Below are 13,071 nucleotides of genomic sequence, written 5' to 3'. Positions count from 1 at the left end.
CCCCATCTGTACTTCCTTCCCATCCACACGCTGCTTATCCCCACCTAATCCTTTGTGGATTTTACCCGACTACCCTCTCTTGCATTTTGTGCAAACCAAAATCCCTGGCCCAGAGAACATTTTTCACGTCCTGGATCAAAATTTTGCACTTTATTTGGGTTGGGCTCGCCAGGCCAAGGTCATACCACGACACCAATGCCCCTGAGCTGACCCCCCTACCGCATTTTGGTCAGCAGTTGGCCCAGATACAATTTTTACGTCTCTAGCCCAAACTTTTGCACTAGCTTTGGGTGGGGTGCGCCCGGCCTATTTGGGTTGGGTGCTCCAGGCCAAGGTCATACTACAACGCCGACGACACTCATCCGACCCCCCTTCCGCATTTTTGGGCAGGACTGGCCCAGATACAATTTCACGTCTCTTGCCCAAAATTTTGCACTAGATTTGGGTGGGGTGCGCCAGGCCCAGGTAATAGTGCAACACCAAGGCGACGCCCGAGAACCCCAGCAGCAAGCTACTGTAATGGGCCCTCCCCCTCAAAAAATAAATTTAATATCGTGTGGGCCATTGGCCCATGTATCAGATATTAAACTGATAAGAACAGATACTACACTTGATCTTAGCCAAAAGGCCGAGAAAGGTATAAATTGCTTTGAGCTGGGCCTTCCATTTTATAACCAGCTCCTCTCTCTCCCTCTTTATTCATAAGCGATGTGGGACAAACATATTTAGTAAACAAAACTCCCTGTCTATTTGTCTTCAGAACTCAAAAAGTGCTGTGCCGAACATACCGTGAATTCACTCACCATCATTTGCTCTCTCTAAACATCTCTGAAGGCAAGAGTTGGAGACAATCCAAGCTGCACATGGCAGACTTCGACGGTAGCAAAGGATGTGATTCGATGGAGAGAATTGGGGATGGATTTTGGCGTGAACTGATTGGAAGATGGTGCCCAACCTCATGGGGTTTCTGATCTTGAAATTGAAATTGGAATTCCATGCTCCCAAACTAACATTAATCTAAAATCCAATAATTTCTATACCTAAAATCTGGGCTGTAGGCTGCAGCTTGTATTCTGATTGATGAATTATGGTTCACATACAAGTCAATGTGTACATATGTGTGTGTGTGTGTGTGTAGACGGGTATGAGAGTTTAAAAGCCAGATAATAGAACCAGATGGACGGGCAGTCTAAAGTTGCCATTGATAAAGAAGAAAGGTCTTTCCATCCAACAAGATTCATCAGAAAGGGTCTGAGCAAATGCACAGCAACACAATTTCCTTATCGAAGTGTATATATATATATATACATATATATTCACAAATAAGATAAAATGAGTTCAATTCCATCTCTTGCAAACCTTCTTTTTCCATATTGTTTACTGGAGCATTACATGATAAAGAAAGAACTTGTCACGGGCTTACCATAATATGTAAGCCTATAAATAGTCTCTCTGTATTTTTCTTTTTCTTCGGTTTTTTTTTTACCAATCTCAGCATCAAGCCTTGCAGCTACCGGTAATGGTGAGAGATAGAGGTTACACGTTTGAGGATATACAAACACAATATTGAAAAGGAATAAATAATTCTCATCCCATTGCTTAAAGTGACAAATTGCATAACTAATGCACATCAAAGTAATCGCCATTGTCCTATTCGAACAGGTGTTGTGGCTAAATTCATGTGCAAGAGTTTTTATCCGATTTTCCGATCTTCAGGTAGGAGAAGTTTGAGGAGATGGTATCACTTTGTTCGAACCAATTCCAGTGGTACACTTTCCATTGCCAGCTGAAATGTGATAATAAACTATTTTAGATACCACACATAGATGCATTATGAGTGACTACAGAAACTGATGCTTACCCACTGTCTGGGAGTTCTAGGATCGGATTTAGGATGCAATTTGGACAGCTCTGACTGAAAGGTAATGACTAGCGAAAGTTTGAACTCGACGGAGAAGGGACTGCAAAAATTTAAGTAAACCATTACACATTCATTATTGCCCTTGTGGACTGACCAAATTCTATGATAAAAAGCAAACCATCCACATTATAGCCATAACAAGTGAGAGTTCATGTTATTTAAAGAACTGGTAAAGTGAAAACTATTCGCTTATAATAGTACTTAAAAAGAAAAAGAAAAACGGGGGAAAATGTGGAAGAGTTCCATCTAATGACTGGCATACACAGAAAAGTCCTGTAAATAGATATTCCATTTAGAAGACAAAGCCACCAATTTGGAGCCAGGTGAAATAATACAAAAAGGGTCAAATACTTGCACAAATGAAATTAATTACCAGCAAGCCTTTCACCAATAGCAAGATAATCGTTCTTTGTGAGTGATCTCTTACATAAAATGGTAACCAAAACTGAGAGATCTTGTGTCAGACCACAAGTCCACGTGAAAAAGAAAGATTCAACAATTTCATGAATATAGCAATCGAGAGTTCAAGAAGTATCGAGGCCTTAGTAAGGAGTTCAATTATAATACTCCCTGTTTAATTAGGGACTGCAGATGAATGCTTCTCTTAACTTATTTTTGGCGCTTTCTATGATCCAATAATCTTGGAACCCTCCCCAATTGACAGACTGAAATTGAACTTTAATGATTCTTCACTTAGAAACCAAGGCACCATTGTGATTGATGGCAACTTTGGAGATCATATATCCCACATTATTCTAGTTTATTCTGTGCCCCATAATTGGGGCAACATGGTTGAAGTGAATATTTTGAGCCTTTTGACCAGTACAATGGATGCTAAACATCTCAATTGTAGAGATATTTCATATTTGGTCAAAGGCATCTCCCAACCATTATCTCTTGCACAAAGACAGCGAGTGAGTTGGGTTTATGTCCATGGATGAAATGAAGGAAACTGAGCTATATCACTAGGTACGCTGCCTAAATCCTTCCATCGACGCTGTTACAATTTTTTTTCTTCATAAATGACTCTTTTTAAAATCATTCTCACTTTCCAATCATGCATGAAACTAGTAATCTAAAGAAAAATAAAGAGGTTGTACGCATGCTTATGAGAAACAACTGACAAATTTTTAATAAAATAGGACGGTAGTGACGGAGAATCTCACCCAGCAAAAACGGATAAACTAGGCATAAAAAATAAATAAATAAACAAATAAAAAAAAAACACTACGGGTTAACCGATTAAAACCGGTTATTGTCTTCGGGTCAATTCCCTAGCTTCGACTGTGGTGCTTCTTGAGCCGAGAAGAAGTTGCCATCGGCTCATCGCCATGTCTGTAGAGCTCAAACTTTCCCGACCAAACCGTATCTATCGCCCTAATGTAATCTCTCTCTTTCCCAACAACTTACACACACACATAAATGTTTATGTGTATTGTATGATATACATCTCTAAAATGATCTGCCTTGTTTGTAATTATTAATTGATTTCAGGAAGCTCTTGAAGGCAAAATCATCACAAAACTTTCTTCTTCAATCTCCCACCAGGGAATTCGCCTCACTGTCAATGGATCAGTCAACTTACAGGTTTTGGTTTGTACTCTGTTTGCTTTTAGATAAAAATAAGTAAATAAGAAATAAGTAAGGAGATTAGTAGAAGTCTGATTCTTTTGTGTATTGTTGTTTATGTTTTCTGTAGCCCTAGTTTAAAATTTTCCAAATTTTGGTTTCTTTGATATATATATTGTGTATATGTTTTCATTTTCTCATGAACATATGTATATTTTCATTTTCTAATGAAGCAATCACACACAGCTTAAGCTGATCCGCATAATTCATCTTTGCTTGCAAATTAAATACGATAATTCCTTCTTGTTATTTAGGTACGTGGAGGATCGGCAGGAGTGGTAGAGTCTCTTTATGGTGTTGTCAAGCCTATCCCTATTGTGTAAGTCTCTCTCCATTCTACTTCTATGTAATTGGGACAAATTGAACATATATGATGGAAATTAATTGGGATTTAGACTTGAAGAGGAAATGAACAAGAATTGTTTTCATTATAATTTGGGTGATTGAGTGGTGTACTTATTGGTACCCTTTATTTCATAATGTGAACACTACCACCAAGACAATGTAGGAAACAGAGAAAAGAAAAAAATCTGTACTTTGAATCTTATATTTTGAGGATGCTACATTGGATGATAGAAATCAAGATAAATAATGAACGTATAAGGGGAACATTAGGTATAACGTCTATAAATGATCAAATTAAGAAAAGTAGACTTAGATGGTATGGTCATACTCAACGTAGTCTTGACAATGCACCTATTAAAAGAGGAAAAATTGTTTGTTTAGAAAGTAAGCAACAAAGAGACCAACCAAAGCTTATGTGGGATGAAGTAATTGAAAACGACCTAAAAAACTTTAATTTGAAGATAAGACAATAAAAAAGAATGGAAAAGGAGAATTCATGTGGCCGACCCCATCCATATGGGATAAAGGCAAAGATGACAATGATAATGATGATGATAATGATGATGATCTAGGAGGGCTTGAGAAACTGAAACAATTGGCAATTGAACTAAGCCTGATAATATAAAGTAGACTTCTAATTGCTATTTGGTCTGTAATTTTTGGTTCATGTATGTTATTTTCATTGCTTTTGGTTCTGACTAAAGTGACATTTTTTCTTGTTTATCTGGAATGTAAAAGTCACTTAACAGTTCAAACCTCACGTTTAGATAAAATAGTATCGTCTTTGGCTCCTTGGTACAAGAGAAATTATCTTACAAAACAACATAAAGCATGAGATTTGGAATCATGTTTCTTTTTCCTTAGCCCCAATTTCCTCAGCAAGCGCATTGGAAGTACTTCATTTGAAATGTTGTGATCAATGTGGCTTTTGAAAAAGAGTATGATAATTACAATTTTTTTTGGGATAGTCAATAATATTAAAATAAAATATTAAAAACAAAGAAAAAGAAAAAAAGAGGCAGCCCATTGCACGAGGCTTCTGTCATTGTAGGGTCTGAGGAGGGTTAGGGGTATGCAACCTTACATCTGCATGCACGGAGACCGTTTACCGTTTTGAACCCATGACCTTCAAAAATAACATGTCTGATACTTAATAAATTATTCATAATTGAATACATATGTATATTTTATTTCAAACTCGTGTCCAATACTTCTTAGATATTTTTAAAATAAGGGTTTCAAATATTTAGAATTTTTTAAGAAAAGGAAGAATTGGGATATAATTAGAAGTCCAAAATTATGTTTATGCAATAGAACTCTTAGTTTGTTTGTTATAATTTTTCATAATAAAAAGGATAGTGAAATATATATACCAAAAATTATATAGAAAGGATAGAAATACACACACACACACACACCCACCCCATGAGAAACAATAAATTATTCTAATTTATATATGAATGCATATATCATAATTTTTATACATACTTTTTTATAAATATGTGTGTGTACATATATATAGACGTGTCCGTGCCCGTACCATATCATATATTTCAAGACTTTTTCATGTCAGCGTGTTTGTGTCATGTTCGTATCCCACATTTATTTCCATGCCTCATAGTCTAGGCCTCACTAATCTAGAGCATTGGAAGGGGCAGATTAAGTATGGACCTAAATTTGGACATTATATGCACAAAATGATTGTCCTCAAACTTGAAACCGTGTTCATGCTTGACAGCCCAAGATTTTTGTTAGTGATTATTTTATTAACTCTGCAGGAGTTGTGATCTATTCAATTGTGTCACTTTTCCTTTAAAGAGTTCTGCAGCTCTCCTCTATATATTGTTCAAGAATAAGGCTTCTTCATAATTTTCCAACTATAATGTTTATGACTTCTCTGACTTTGGGAGTGACAAAGATAATCAAAATGTAAGGTTTTCTACAATGGTTGAGGCATCATCTCAAAATTTAGAGGTCATCTCTTGTAAGTTGAAATTCTTCCAAATTTGGAGTCACTATCTGCTTCCAATATCCTTTTAATCTATAAATGTTAGGCTTGTTGGCTATTTGTATGAATGAACCTTTACTCTTACTCATTTCTGTTCCTATTCCTCCTTATTTGATTATTTTCTTCACTTGACTATAGGAAGAAGAGTATTCAGGTTGCATCTTCTGGCAGGATAGGTTCAGGTACAACAGAGGTATGATATAAGAATAGAATGGTTTACAACTTAATGATACTTAAGAGTATGAATGAAATTTATTGTAATTGATGGGTCTTGGATATTGGATAACACGACAGGTCCTATGTGTACAGGAATTGAACTTTACCCTAAGCATATGCAAGTCTTTGCCATAGGATTTTGTATCCGTGGCTTCACTTATGTGCTGTTTGTTCATACGCAAGTCTTGGCATTTCATCATATTTTTATTCTTTCTTTCTTTCTCTTTTTTTTTTTTTTTTTTTTTTTTTTATGTGTCATAGTTACCCTTGTTCTGTCATAATTTTTCTTTTAATCCAGCAAGTATTTCACATATTAGATTTAAAAAATAATAATAATAAGTGTTATGAAGGTGGGCTGATCATGGAAACATTGGCAGGCAAAGCTTCCAATCCATCAACTGGATGATAAAAAAAGGCCAACAAGGACAAAGAACTGTTTGATCATGACAAAAGAAACCGTTAACAGCATGAAAAAGTAGATTTTTTTAATGAATAGTACCAGCTCAGTTTACCCTCCACAGGACTCGAGTGAGCTATGGAGATCCTTGTTCAACAAAGTTTAAAGACTAGCAGCCACAAAAGGAGGGTTCCTTAACAAGAGGAGTACTAATTAAAAAGCATACATAGGAATTTTTTCAATTGAAACAATAGCATCTAATTTGCATATGGAGCATTGATAAAATATTTAAAAAGTTCCATAAAATTGCTGTGCAACTTTGCCTTGGTTATCATTCTTTAAGTTACCTTCTAATATTGATTTTTCTCTACCTGACTGCAATATTCTAATGTTCATTCTGTAATTTCATAAGTTCTTTTATTATTGTGACAGATACCATTTTCCATGATTCTCAGACATCCAGGAGATGATAATTTGGAAAAAATTTATGAAACCTACCATGGAGCAAATATCAGCATCCAGGTATTTATTTTCTTTACAACTTGATCTTTCTTTATTTTACCGGATTTCTGCCCTTTAATGCGGTGTTAGTTTCCCTTTAACATTGATCTCGTGCTTGATGTCTAATAAATTCCATAATAGTATCTGGTAACTGTAGATATACTGAGAGGATATCTCCATAAATCATTATCTGCTACAGTGGAGTTCATAATTGAAACTGAAAAAGGTAGGAGTCTATGCTTTGTTTTCTAATTTCTTTTATAAATTCGGTGAACAGCCTCCTATATTTTATTATATTTTCTTCAGCTAATCTTCCGGAGCAAGCAGTTTCTCCTGAAAGGGTCATCTTTTATATTACTCAGGACACACAAAGACATCCATTACTTCCTGAACTAAGATCCGGTGGCTTCCTGTGCTCCTTCTTCCTCGCCCTTCTCTAATTTTTATTTTTTATTTTTATCTTAAGTCAAACTACAATATTTCCACATTTCATGATGTTTTAGTCTTTTCTAACAAATTCTCATATTTATATGGTTTTTCATTTTTTTTTTCCCATAAGCATGGAGATTATTATATTACAATTAGTAGTAAAAGGGACTATTACATTTTAGCAAAACACAGAATATCATTGTTATGCATTCAGTTGTGGCCTTCTTGACTTATTTATTGCTGGGTAGGTGGTTTCCGTGTAACCGGCAAAATCTGCACGCAATGTTCATTGTCAGATCCTATTAGTGGTGAGCTTACGGTTGAATCATCGGCAGTTCCTATTCACTCCATCGACATCCACTTGCTCCGTATGGAGTCAATACTGGTTGGAGAGAAGATTGTAACTGAGACCTCTTTAATTCAGACTACTCAGGCATGTAATGTTTTATATCTTTTCAAACATTTTTAGTCTCTATTATATATCATTTAATTTCTTTATTAATGCTTTATTTATTAGATAGCAGATGGTGATGTTTGCCGTAACATGAGTCTACCTATCTATATCATAATTCCCCGGCTTTTGACTTGTCCGACCATTTTTGCTGGGTGAGATTCTCCTTCACTCCTGTCCTATTTTATTAATAATTTGGCAGTTGTTTTTCATAAGCATGCGTACAACCTCTGTATTTTCTTTAGATTACTAGTTTCATGCATGATTGGAAAGTGAGAATGATTTAAAAAACAGTCATTTATGAATAGAAGTTGTAACACTGTCGATGGAAGGATTTAGGTAGCGTATATTGACTTGTCCGACCATTTTTGCTGGGTGAGATTCTCCGTCACTACCGTCCTATTTTATTAAAAATTTGTCAGTTGTTTCTCATAAGCATGCGTACAACCTCTGTATTTTCTTTAGATTACTAGTTTCATGCATGATTGGAAAGTGAGAATGATTTTAAAAAGAGTCATTGATGAAGAAAAAAAATTGTAACAGCGTCGATGGAAGGATTTAGGCAGCGTACCTAGTGATATAGCTCAGTTTCCTTCATTTCATCCATGGACATAAACCCAACTCACTCGCTGTCTTTGTGCAAGAGATAATGGTTGGGAGATGCCTTTGACCAAATATGAAATATCTCTACAATTGAGATGTTTAGCATCCATTGTACTGGTCAAAAGGCTCCAAATATTCACTTCAACCATGTTGCCCCAATTATGGGGCACAGAATAAACTAGAATAATGTGGGATATATGATCTCCAAAGTTGCCATCAATCACAATGGTGCCTTGGTTTCTAAGTGAAGAATCATTAAAGTTCAATTTCAGTCTGTCAATTGGGGAGGGTTCCAAGATTATTGGATCATAGAAAGCGCCAAAAATAAGTTAAGAGAAGCATTCATCTGCAGTCCCTAATTAAACAGGGAGTATTATAATTGAACTCCTTACTAAGGCCTCGATACTTCTTGAACTCTCGATTGCTATATTCATGAAATTGTTGAATCTTTCTTTTTCACATGGACTTGTGGTCTGACACAAGATCTCTCAGTTTTGGTTACCATTTTATCTAAGAGATCACTCACAAAGAACGATTATCTTGCTATTGGTGAAAGGCTTGCTGGTAATTAATTTTATTTGTGCAAGTATTTGACCCTTTTTGTATTATTTCACCTGGCTCCAAATTGGTGGCTTTGTCTTCTAAATGGAATATCTATTTACAGGACTTTTCTGTGTATGCCAGTCATTAGATGGAACACTTCGACATTTTCCCCCGTTTTTCTTTTTCTTTTTAAGTACTATTATAAGCGAATAGTTTTTACTTTACCAGTTCTTTAAATAACATGAACTCTCACTTGTTATGGCTATAATGTGGATGGTTTGCTTTTTATCATAGAATTTGGTCAGTCCACAAGGGCAATAATGAATGTGTAATGGTTTACTTAAATTTTTGCAGTCCCTTCTCCGTCGAGTTCAAACTTTCGCTAGTCATTACCTTTCAGTCAGAGCTGTCCAAATTGCATCCTAAATCCGATCCTAGAACTCCCAGACAGTGGGTAAGCATCAGTTTCTGTAGTCACTCATAATGCATCTATGTGTGGTATCTAAAATAGTTTATCATCACATTTCAGCTGGCAATGGAAAGTGTACCACTGGAATTGGTTCGAACAAAGTGATACCATCTCCTCAAACTTCTCCTACCTGAAGATCGGAAAATCGGATAAAAACTCTTGCACATGAATTTAGCCACAACACCTGTTCGAATAGGACAATGGCGATTACTTTGATGTGCATTAGTTATGCAATTTGTCACTTTAAGCAATGGGATGAGAATTATTTATTCCTTTTCAATATTGTGTTTGTATATCCTCAAACGTGTAACCTCTATCTCTCACCATTACCGGTAGCTGCAAGGCTTGATGCTGAGATTGGTAAAAAAAAAAAAAAAAAACCGAAGAAAAAGAAAAATACAGAGAGACTATTTATAGGCTTACATATTATGGTAAGCCCGTGACAAGTTCTTTCTTTATCATGTAATGCTCCAGTAAACAATATGGAAAAAGAAGGTTTGCAAGAGATGGAATTGAACTCATTTTATCTTATTTGTGAATATATATGTATATATATATATATACACTTCGATAAGGAAATTGTGTTGCTGTGCATTTGCTCAGACCCTTTCTGATGAATCTTGTTGGATGGAAAGACCTTTCTTCTTTATCAATGGCAACTTTAGACTGCCCGTCCGTCTGGTTCTATTATCTGGCTTTTAAACTCTCATACCCGTCTACACACACACACACACATATGTACACATTGACTTGTATGTGAACCATAATTCATCAATCAGAATACAAGCTGCAGCCTACAGCCCAGATTTTAGGTATAGAAATTATTGGATTTTAGATTAATGTTAGTTTGGGAGCATGGAATTCCAATTTCAATTTCACGATCAGAAACCCCATGAGGTTGGGCACCATCTTCCAATCAGTTCACGCCAAAATCCATCCCCAATTCTCTCCATCGAATCACATCCTTTGCTACCGTCGAAGTCTGCCATGTGCAGCTTGGATTGTCTCCAACTCTTGCCTTCAGAGATGTTTAGAGAGAGCAAATGATGGTGAGTGAATTCACGGTATGTTCGGCACAGCACTTTTTGAGTTCTGAAGACAAATAGACAGGGAGTTTTGTTTACTAAATATGTTTGTCCCACATCGCTTATGAATAAAAAGGGAGAGAGAGGAGCTGGTTATAAAATGGAAGGCCCAGCTCAAAGCAATTCATACCTTTCTCGGCCTTTTGGCTAAGATCAAGTGTAGTATCTGTTCTTATCAGTTTAATATCTGATACGTGGGCCAATGGCCCACACGATATTAAATTTATTTTTTGAGGGGGAGGGCCCATCACAGTAGCTTGCTGCTGGGGTTCTCGGGCGTCGCCTTGGTGTTGCACTATTACCTTGGCCTGGCTCACCCTACCCAAATCTAGTGCAAAATTTTGGGCCAGAGACGTGAAATTGTATCTGGGCCAGTCCTGCCCAAAATGCGGAAGGGGGTCAGATGAGTGGCGTCGGCGTCGTAGTATGACCTTGGCGTGGAGCACCCAACCCAAATAGGCCAGGCGCACCCCCACCCAAATCTAGTGCAAAATTTTGGGCCAGAGACGTAAAAATTGTATCTGGGCCAACTGCTGACCAAAATGCGGTAGGGGGGGGGGTCAGCTCAGAGGCATTGGCGTCGTGGTATGACCTTGGCCTGGCGCGCCCAACCCAAATAAAGTGCAAAATTTTGACCCGAGACGTGAAAAATGGTCTCTGGGCCAGGGATTTGGTTTTGCACAAAATGCAAAGAGGGTTGTCGGGTAAAATCCACGAAGGATTAGGTAGGGGGATAAAGCAGCGTGTGGATGGGAAGGAAGTACAGATAGGGAGGAATAGGATGGTGGAAAGACAGTGGGGTTGGAGGGGGTGTGCGCGCGCGATGTTGGGAAAGGATGGTAGTGGAAACTGTAAAGATGTATGTTATTCCATTTGAAAGGGGTATGATAGATAGTAATTTGATTGCCTCAGTTGTTATAATTATTGGAGAACGTTGGGTATTCTTCCTTCATTGAATGATAAATCATTACAAATGACACAGATACACGAACTTCTATCAAGTTTGCGTTATTAATTACACAAGTTTTCTAAGCAAACGAGTCCAAATTTAACATAGTTTGATAAAATCATTCAAGTTCAAATACTAGTCAACTCATGACTCAATCCCATTAAGTTCTGCCCACAGTGCCACATTGGGATTTGCTTGTATATCAAATTCAATTTCCTTTTGTAATTTGAAAAGTTGAAGATATTGTACGAAAAAGGGTAACATGCTTGTGAAGAACTTCAAGAAACCAGTAAAGTTTGAGATAGGTGCACTATACCGGTCAATATGCTACCTTTCATACGAAGAATAAATCCTCTACACTTGGATCACAAAAACAATCTCAAAAAACCTTGTCTAAGATTCATATTATTATTTTAGGTTTGTATCATCATCCATCTTCAGATAAACCCATAAACCTTGAAAACAACATGAGGCAAGACTTTATTCATTTATATACTCCTTCAGAGTCTAGTAACTCACTCAACCGAAAATTCGTATAACATGCTGTGCTTGTACTTCTCACCCGGTTGAACAACAACAACAGAAGGGAAGTTCGGTTGGTTAATGGCATTCGGAAATCCCCGTGTCTCCAAGCAAAGTGCCGAGTGCTTTTGTTTGGCTCAGAAACAAAAACAAAAGGATCACTAAAGGTTTGTTTGGCATGCTTTTTGTTTTTGGTATTTTGGAAAAAAAAATCAAAAACACGTTTGGAAATGAACAGTTGTCTACTGTTATGGGCCTTGAACAATTGTCAAAATAAGAAAAAAAATTTTTTTGTGTTTTCCCCACCAAACTTGCTTTTGTTGCCAACATCCATATTGTAACAATCCAAAAACAAAAATAACAAAAACAAAACGCATGTCAAACGGACCTTTATGACATATTATATTTCACTAATATTTTTAATTAAAATAGATACACCTAGAATTTCTAAAATTTTAGGATGCAATTTGAAGGGTAATCAACATTTTTGTGTTTACTGAAAATGCTCTCACCATAGACTTTGGTCAATTTACAGTCCAATTCCACGGTATCGGAATGAATTTATAACCGTGATGTACTCGCGTTCACTTTTAGAAAAGACAGAAAGATACCAAAGAATCCACATATGTGATGTGAAAAAAAAAAAAAAAAAGGTCGAGAGGAAAAAACTGCAATCTTGAAATTTCATTATAAGATGTGCACGGCTTGTATTTAGATTTTTGTTCAGTTGATAGGAATTGTTATTATACTTGCCAAATTTAGGTTTCTTAATTTAAATCACAAGTATTATATAATTCAACATCAATCTATCCACTCTCATTTGACAACCAACCTCTCCAATATGGAGTGGTCCAATTCTAAAATGCTACAAATCGAATGCTCTCTTGTTCCTTTTATGGTCCATACTTCTAGGCTTCGATTACTCACTAGGATCATGGATTTAATCCATTATAGCAACAACACACACATACATGTATTTACTAAAAGATTTGAAGAAGAAAAT

General features: G+C 36.5%; 1 protein-coding gene, 1 long non-coding RNA gene and 2 other non-coding genes across 6 annotated transcripts; 2 read left to right on the top strand and 2 right to left on the bottom strand.

Annotated features, from left to right (window-relative positions):
• Positions 1–445: 445 nt before the first annotated feature.
• LOC132287229 (U2 spliceosomal RNA) lies at positions 446–641 on the bottom strand. Its single transcript, XR_009472961.1, has one exon. It is a non-coding gene; the product is annotated as a U2 spliceosomal RNA (small nuclear RNA).
• Positions 642–1,323: 682 nt separating this feature from the next.
• On the bottom strand, positions 1,324–2,264 carry LOC132283472 (uncharacterized). The gene is made up of 2 exons (XR_009472048.1): positions 1,862–2,264; positions 1,324–1,786 (listed from the first exon to the last, which is right to left on the bottom strand). It is a non-coding gene; the product is annotated as an uncharacterized LOC132283472 (long non-coding RNA).
• A 724-nt stretch (positions 2,265–2,988) lies between these two features.
• On the top strand, positions 2,989–10,043 carry LOC132283066 (uncharacterized). 3 transcript variants are annotated; one of them, XM_059784949.1, is made up of 11 exons: positions 2,991–3,303; positions 3,416–3,508; positions 3,805–3,869; positions 6,042–6,096; positions 6,949–7,038; positions 7,159–7,243; positions 7,324–7,419; positions 7,695–7,883; positions 7,971–8,052; positions 9,398–9,497; positions 9,573–10,043. In XM_059784949.1, the coding sequence occupies exons 1-11, from the start codon at positions 3,253–3,255 to the stop codon at positions 9,615–9,617; spliced, it is 951 nt and encodes a 316-aa protein (XP_059640932.1). In that variant the 5' UTR covers positions 2,991–3,252; the 3' UTR covers positions 9,618–10,043. The 3 variants fall into 3 exon arrangements, with proteins under 3 accessions (XP_059640933.1, XP_059640932.1, XP_059640931.1); XM_059784948.1 differs by having other exon boundaries at positions 3,012–3,303; positions 7,695–7,879; positions 7,964–8,052; XM_059784950.1 differs by lacking the exon at positions 7,324–7,419 and having other exon boundaries at positions 2,989–3,303; positions 7,695–7,879; positions 7,964–8,052.
• Positions 10,044–10,723: 680 nt separating this feature from the next.
• Positions 10,724–10,919, top strand: LOC132287230 (U2 spliceosomal RNA). The gene has a single exon (XR_009472962.1). It is a non-coding gene; the product is annotated as a U2 spliceosomal RNA (small nuclear RNA).
• Positions 10,920–13,071: the final 2,152 nt, after the last annotated feature.

Source organism: Cornus florida, unplaced genomic scaffold, assembly GCF_030987335.1.
Source record: "Cornus florida cultivar Cherokee Brave unplaced genomic scaffold, ASM3098733v1 CherokeeBrave_3.0.0_Hap2_Chr11, whole genome shotgun sequence".
Taxonomy (NCBI): domain Eukaryota; kingdom Viridiplantae; phylum Streptophyta; class Magnoliopsida; order Cornales; family Cornaceae; genus Cornus; species Cornus florida.
The sequence above is the reverse complement of the archived record's forward strand: the minus strand, read 5'-3'. Positions and strand labels throughout refer to the sequence as shown.

Bases quoted from the DNA above. Each gene is read 5' to 3' on its own strand.
- LOC132283066 (XM_059784948.1), top strand. From the start codon at position 3,253: ATGTCTGTAGAGCTCAAACTTTCCCGACCAAACCGTATCTATCGCCCT. The intron at 7,420-7,694 runs GTGGCTTCCTGT...ATTGCTGGGTAG, and splicing joins ACTTCCTGAACTAAGATCCG to GTGGTTTCCGTGTAACCGGC. The intron at 7,880-7,963 runs GCATGTAATGTT...TTTATTTATTAG, and splicing joins CTTTAATTCAGACTACTCAG to ATAGCAGATGGTGATGTTTG.